Here is a 7,667-nt window from a genome sequence, read left to right as displayed (position 1 = left end):
TCATGTTGTTTTCTAGTGATCCATGCCTCTTTTGAGGCTGATCAGTAAGGATGTTTTGTTAATATTGTTGTGCTATATCTATCCATGTCTTTGTTTGCAATTATGGAGCACCCTAGCTTGAGCCAATCGAGCTCTATTTTTGCTATAAAATGTTCCTGGCAGATCATTGACATGTTTAGCGATTTTGCCGAGGTTGTTGTTGTTGATCCGTGCATGCTATATTGTTGTTCTTGCCATATCTAGATTCTATGCCATGTCTTCTTCATGGGTGTATGCTTAGTTTGTCATGCAATGCTCTGTAGTGAGTGCATCGAGCTCGTAAACATGTCTACTCGTTAACTGTTTTGCATGCTCCAGTTTTTCACTAAGTCTGAATCTGTTTATGCTTTTGCCATGTTCACATGCTTGCAATTCTATTTTCTGATCCCTTTTGGCTCAAGGTCACTAAGGGACTTTTGTTAAGTGCTTTGAGTAGCTTCATTTCATGCCTTGCTTTGCCATGTTATGTTCCTGTAGCATGTAGTTTTCATGCTCTAAAGATTGCTACCTGATGATAAATTCCAGACATGTGTTAATTTCACTAAGTCTGAAACCTGTTATCTTTTGCACTTTTGCCATGCTTGTTTGAACCTGTTATTGAGTGAATTAGCCGTAGCTCAGTGTTCATCTTTTGTTAAGCATCATGAGTGGATCCCTGCCATGTATTTTGTTGCCATGTTTGAGTGTTGCAGCATATTTATCTTGTTGCATTTAGATGGTCACTTGCTGTTAATCGCAGACCGATGCCATATTTGTTTTGCTTGCCATTTCCAAACCGTGCATCCGATTCCGGTGATCTTTATTATCGATTTCAACCGAAATCACCTCACCTTTCCAGTGGCACTCTTGGATTTCCAAGTTGAGGCCAGGTTCAATCATTCCTTGTCAAATCATGCATATGCACCGCATACCGCATCCCACATATCATACCATGTTCATGTGTTGGTTGTTTACTATGTTGTGTGCTTCTTTCCGGTGTAGCTTCTTCGGGTTGGTTCCGTTAACGTCGCGTTTGTGAGGACCCGTACGACTACGTCCATTTGTCTTCTTCATGGACTCGTTCTTTTTCCTTGCGAGATTTCAGACAAGATGACCATACCCTCGAAATCACTTCTATCTTTGCTTGCTAGTTGCTCGCTCTTTTGCTATGCCTATACTACGATACCTACCACTTGCTAATCATGCCTCCTATATTGTTGAACCAAGCCTCTAACCCACCTTGTCCTAGCAAACCGTTGTTTTGGCTATGTTACCGCTTTGCTCAGCCCCTCTTATAGCGTTGTTAGTTGCAGATGAAGATTGGAGCTTGTTCCATGTGGGAACATGGATATTTTGTTGGGATATCACAATATCTCTTATTTAATTAATGCATCTATATACTTGGTAAAGGATGGAAGGATCGGCCTTATGCCTGGTGTTTTGTTCCACTCTTGCCGCCCTAGTTTCCGTCATATCGGTGTTATGTTCCCGGATTTTGCGTTCCTTACACGGTTGGGTTATAATGGGAACCCCTTGACAGTTCTCCTTGAATAAAACTCCTTCAGCAATTCCCAATATTAGTTTTACCATTCGCCACCTAGCCTTTTCTTTCCCTTGGATAGGCCTGCCCAAGGGTCATCTTTATTTTAATCCCCCGGGCCAGTGCTCCTCTGAGTGTTGGTCCAAACTAGAGCCATGTGCAGCGCCCCCTCGGGGAAACTCGAGGTTTGGTTTTAGTTGTATGGAGAGCTCATCTGAGTGTGCCCTGAGAACGAGATATGCGCAGCTCCTATCAGGATTTGTCGGCACATTCGGGCGGTGTTGCTGGACTTGTTTTACCATTGTCGAGGATGTCTTGTAACCGGGATGCCGAGTCTGATCGGAATGTCTCGGGAGAAGGAATATCCTTCGTTGACCATGAGAGCTTGTGATGGGCTAAGTTGGGACACCCCTGCAGGGTTATAAACTTTCGAAAGTCGTACCCGCGGTTATGGGCAAATGGGAATTTGTTAATGTCCGGTTGTAGAAAACCTGAAGTTGATCTTAATTAAAATGCATCAACCGCGTGTGTAACCGTGATGGTCTCTTCTCGGCGGGGTCCGGGAAGTGAACACGGTGTTGGAGTAATGCTTGACGTAGGTTGTTCTAGAATCACTTCTTGATCATAGTTTCTCGATCGTGCATTGCCTTCTCTTCTCGCTCTCTTTTGCGTATGTTAGCCACCATATATGCTAGTCGCTTGCTGCAGCTCCATCCCATACCTTTTACCTTACCTATGAGCTTAAATAGTCTTGATCGCGAGGTTGTGAGATTGCTGAGTCCCCGTGACTCACAGATACTTCCAAAACCAGTTTGCAGGTGCCGATGTTACCGAGCAGGTGACGCAACCAAGCTCAAGGAGGAGCTCGATGAAGATCTTGTCCTTTGTGTTGCTTCGTTCTAGTTGATCAGTAGTGGAGCCCAGTCGGGACGATCGGGGATCTGTGTAGCTTTTGGGGTAGTCTTCTTTTATTTTGGTTCTGTAGTCGGACCTTGATTGTATCTGGTTGATGTAATGCTTTATTCATGTAATTGTGTGAAGTAGCGATTGTAAGCCAACTATGTATCTCTTTCCCTTATGTATTACATGGGCTGTGTGAAGATTACCTCACTTGCGACATTGCTTTCAATGCGGTTATGCCTCTAAGTCGTGCTTCGACACGTGGGAGATATAGCCGCATCGAGGGCGTTACACTCCACAAAATAGTTCCTCATCAATCTGTTGTGGGCATCGATCCTTTCCCTCCATAATTTCTGACGACCAAAAATTGAACCATCATGCTTCTGCTTACTATTGATGTGCATAGCTAAGATCATTGCGACATCCTCCTCTTGAAGATCATATTCTTCATCGGAAGAATCGTAGGGCGAACTCATCTACAAACTTGAATTCAAACTAAAATTTCAATCTACAAACAACATGCTCCAAATTTATCTACAAATATGAAGTTAGAAGCAATATATACCTTACAAGCGTTTTGTCGAACACCTTGTGGACGCCGAGCTGCAAACCCCCGTCGGACGTTGTTTGTCGGAGGAACGGGCGCTCGAGAGGTGACGGCGAGGAGAGAAGGCGGAGGAAGCTGCGGCGGCCATCGGAGAAGCAGGGGAAGCGGCGCGCCCACTGGGGATAGGCGAGGGAAGCGCCGACGGGTCGCCGGAGCAAATGGGGAAGCCGCGCACGTGGATATTTCAGATCCGACGGTTGGTGGAGATTCGTGCGCCCGATTGGTTGTCCAGCGCGCGGTAGCGGGCGCTCGAAATTAACAGGGCGCAATGCAGTTTTGTTCGACGCGCTAAGCCGCTTTTAGAGCGCGCACGATTTTTGCGCATATGTTGGAGCTGTAGATTCGGTCGCATGCACACTAAATAGCCGTTTTTTCGAGCGCGCCGCTTATTTAGCGCCTCTGTTGGAGATTCTCTTACCCCGAAAAAAATACTTCTTCCGCTTCTTTTTATTCATGTATATAAAATTTGTGTGAAATCAAACTTTGAAAAGTTTTATCAATTTTTTAAATAAACATTTGCAATACAAAATCAATATTATTAAATGCATTATGAAATTAATTTCATACTATACAACATAGTATTGTAGGTGTTGATAACTTTTAATATAAATTCATTAAACTTTGCGTAGTTTGACTTCAGACAATTCGTACATGCAAAGTAAAAGAAACATAGAGAGTTTATGTATAATACTCCCTCACCCTGGGTTTATCGGTCACCCTTATATTGTGTCAAAGTTTAGCCATAGATTTGTCTATCAACATATAAGTTGTATCTCATAAAAATTATATTGTTGGATTTGTATTCCAAAGGAGTCTATGATATTATTTTTGTAGTATATAACATATATTTTGTTAGTTAAATCCAAGATCAAAATTTGGCCTAAAATAAGAGGGGGCCTAATAAACCCGCCCGCCCAAGGAAGTAATAGGGAACGGTCCCAGGTAATAATTTACGGCGCAATGCGATTCACCAAAGACGGAAAAAATGCCAAGAATCCGAGCAGAAAATTGCATGGCCAAGTAACAGCTCTCAAGAAAGAGAAACAAACTGCAACAGAAGATAAGAATACAGGGCCGGGTACATTGCTACTGAGGAAGAGCCCCTCGGTCCAGAGCATCATTAGGGCTGAACAACAAGTATAAGACACAGTGCAATCAGGAGCTTCCATTGCCCACAAACATAGCAAATGCCGCCATTAAAAACCAGCGGCCACAAAGGGAGCACCAACTATCAATCAACATGACTGACTAATGGATGGACGCTAATCGAAGTCTAGGAACTCCATCCTCTTCCTCATTGTGCCTTTCAGATCCCTTGCTTCCTTTTCGGCTTTCTCGGCCTGGGGAAAAGGGAGAAACACAAACGTAGTAGTATCAGTTGCAAGATCCTCTGCTTGAGCAATACCGGCAGCTACTACACATATCAGCACAAGCAACAAGAACAGCAAACGCCTACAAAAACTCTTCTTTCTTCATTATTTGTGTCCTATGCCACTTGTTAGATACATAATGCCATTTTGCTCCAAAGGGAGATAAAACGCTTGTCATGTTTCTTGTTCAAGTCCACTTAAAGTATAGATCGCTTGAGTGTACATAAGAGTGCACAGGGGACTGCGCCAAGAGGGAAGGACCAAATGATGAGCACAATCTCACATGTGACATCTTTTCCTCGGATAATGATTTTATTAGCCTTACATCTTTAGCTACAAATCAGAAGAGAAAAAAACTAGAGCTTCAAACAAGATTCTGTGAAGTGAAGTGTGTACCGTTCTTATTTCAGCCTCTGAAACACAAGTCATGTGACTAGGGAGTTCGTCCTTCTCGCGATCCTGCTCAATGCAATACCAGATCTATAGCATTAATATGGGAGAATGGATTTGGCCATGGTCATTTCATAGTGCACAAGAGATAATTACCAGTTCTCCAATTAATACAACATTCTCTCCGCGGATCACATATAAACCAAGAGGAACATCACAATATAATTCGCCCACAATTACTCGTTCACAAGCACCCTGAAGAACAACATTTGCTGCAAAATACAACATTAAAGATTTGATGGCAGAAAAATATGCAAAGAAAAGAGGATGTAGGAAGTGGCATACCAAACTGATCGAATGAGCAGAGAGTGCCAAGCAGCTTTCGTCCATCTCGTAGTAGGACAATAAGTTTTTCTGTAATCAAGAAGAAGACGCATAAACTGTTAATATCATAATAGCATTGCCAAACAAACAGGGTGTGTCTGATGCAAAGCTAGTTATGCAAGGGAGGTACAGGCTGCAGAACAAATAGGTGTAGGTGTTTCTGTTTGTATTCTACTATTTTGTATGTCTCCGCATTTTCAATTATTTGGTCAACAGAAATATTTCTAGCTCAACAATGATGCAAAACCCAAAAACTAGGTATTCATAGACACTTCAAAAACTTCACAGATACAGTTTAGCTCCAGGGATGATTTACTTCAAATATAAAAAAAATGATAAAGCGGTTGGAGCCCTGTAGCTTGCACTGTATAAGTTCCATTATTCATCGCAATGTACCGACCAAATAATAAAGCAATCATGATGTTCATGAAAAAAATACTTTATATTGAATAATGCATAAGTATGAAGTGTCATGAGCACATCGCCTTAGAGAACCCATCAGAGATCCTACTGCCAGGCACATGTCAATACGATTAGAATCTAACACGTATGTAAATACATCAAAGCCGCCAAGTAATCCAGAGAAGCTCAGGTGAACCAATTCAGCCATGCTACTGGGGATACCAAAGATGAAACCCTTTGAACAATGAACATCAAACACAGGGCTCAATATAACTACAACTAACTAACAGACCAACAGCATATACTGTATATTTAAGTTAGTAAAAGTACATAATCTGTAATCTATTACAGCACAGTTAGCAAGTGAAATTCCAGCTTTTATAGCAAGTCAAGCACAGCGAGTAGAAACTAGAAATTAAAGAATGCACTAAGGTTTCCATACATAATCAGTAACCAAAGGGGTTAATTTGTGTTGATTCATGAGACTCTGTTTAAACCACATTGTTCTTTTTCTTTCTTCTTAGGAAATACAGTTTTAGTACTAATACTTCCAACCTAATATAAAATTCAGTATGTCACATTTGAATCTCCAGACACCTAAAGGAAAATATGTCATTTTATGTTTGGAACATCATCACAAATTACTGAAATATAACATTTTCTGATCTGCTCCACCCAACCAACTAAATCTACCGCATTCAAATCATACAATAATTTGCATAGAAGTGCTCCATGGCCCCCATCAACAACCCAAATCTACACTAGTTGGGTCCAATTAATAACTTATCTTTATGCTTAGCCACCAGAATTATAGTGAAAGCTATGGGACGTTGCCAAGTGTTAACATAATCCAACAGCATGTTCAATTAATTACATATCTTTATGAGAGACTATCAGAGCCCTATATTGATAGCCATAAGCAGTTCAATGTAATATTTCGAGCAATAATACAAAGTATTCCGCCACAGGCTCTTGATTCTGAAGTCTGAACTCTAGTCAGAGTAACCCTCTACCAAAAAGCTTCCAACTTTGAATGGGCCATATGAATTTTTGACACATCTACACCAATTTGGGGTAATACACATAGAAACATGCTGCGCCAAGTTCGTCCTTAGCCTGCATAGCCCATCAAAAGGGCTCACCTTGGCACAAATTCAACAACTCTTGGCAAGAAAAACTGTCAAAAGCAAATCAGCGCAACCGACACTGGCTAAGCATCGAGGGCTAGGCAAGCCGGAACCTACGCAATCGGATCCAAGATCCCCGTAAAAATCGACTCTTGCTCCTGACACGAACCACTGCCAGTACCGGGGAAACTAATGGGGACAAAACAAGCATCTGGGAGAGAAATCTCACTATCTAAGAAGCCGGCCAGGGAGGTGGAGAGGAGGATCTCGTCGGGCCCGGCCCAAGACATCGCGCCGAACCCAAATCCGGCGCTAGAAATAGCAGTAGATGGCCCTGATCGGCCGCTTCTTCGATTGGAGCTCTGTGGTTCGCCGTCAGGGGATAGCTTCTAGGGTTTGAGCGACTGGAGAATTTGGCGGATCGGAGCGGCGAGGAGTACTGGTTTGGTAAATTGGGGCGCTTGGAGTGAGGTTGACGCCGGGAGGAAGAAAAGGAGGTCGAACGATAAGGGGCGTGACGAGACGCTGACCAGTGGGGTCAAGGTCATGTGGGGGACCACCATGGCTCCTTGGTGTATCCTTGTGTCGACCAGACTCCGGTTTATAAAGCCCCTTTGTTTTGCCGAATTTCACAAAAATACTTCAAATTTCCAATTCAGTAGCGTTCATGATTGGAGGGAGGTGAACATTGGAGCTCGTTAGCCGTCGAGGACACAAAATTACTCAACCTTGATACACAAATTTATGTTCAATTTATATGAACTACGAAATGGTATCAAAATACATTACTTTCTCCCGTCAGGCGCCGATAGGTCTCTCTATGTGCCCCCTACCTCTCCTCATCGTCGTGATTTTACAATTCATTTTGATGCACCGGAGTATGTGCATGTAGTTTAATTTTGAATTACGCACCTGAAATGCCTAGAAAC

General features: G+C 42.5%; 1 protein-coding gene across 1 annotated transcript; it reads right to left on the bottom strand.

The window, feature by feature from the left end:
- Window positions 1-4,078: 4,078 nt before the first annotated feature.
- On the bottom strand, window positions 4,079-7,257 carry LOC123189325 (sm-like protein LSM1B). The gene is made up of 5 exons (XM_044601718.1): window positions 6,968-7,257; window positions 5,171-5,239; window positions 4,982-5,097; window positions 4,832-4,894; window positions 4,079-4,405 (listed from the first exon to the last, which is right to left on the bottom strand). Exons 1-5 carry the CDS (start codon window positions 7,026-7,028, stop codon window positions 4,328-4,330), a joined length of 387 nt encoding a protein of 128 aa, XP_044457653.1. The 5' UTR covers window positions 7,029-7,257; the 3' UTR covers window positions 4,079-4,327.
- Window positions 7,258-7,667: the final 410 nt, after the last annotated feature.

This window comes from Triticum aestivum, chromosome 2A (assembly GCF_018294505.1).
Source record: "Triticum aestivum cultivar Chinese Spring chromosome 2A, IWGSC CS RefSeq v2.1, whole genome shotgun sequence".
NCBI classification, from domain to species: Eukaryota; Viridiplantae; Streptophyta; class Magnoliopsida; order Poales; family Poaceae; genus Triticum; species Triticum aestivum.
The sequence above is the reverse complement of the archived record's forward strand: the minus strand, read 5'-3'. Positions and strand labels throughout refer to the sequence as shown.

Coding starts and splice junctions, on each gene's coding strand:
- LOC123189325 (XM_044601718.1), bottom strand. CDS start 7,028: ATGTCTTGGGCCGGGCCCGACGAGATCCTCCTCTCCACCTCCCTGGCC. Junction 5,098..5,170: donor CTGCTCATTCGATCAGTTTG/GTATGCCACTTC, acceptor TGTATTTTGCAG/CAAATGTTGTTCTTCAGGGT. Junction 4,406..4,831: donor CAGAGGCTGAAATAAGAACG/GTACACACTTCA, acceptor CCTTTTCCCCAG/GCCGAGAAAGCCGAAAAGGA.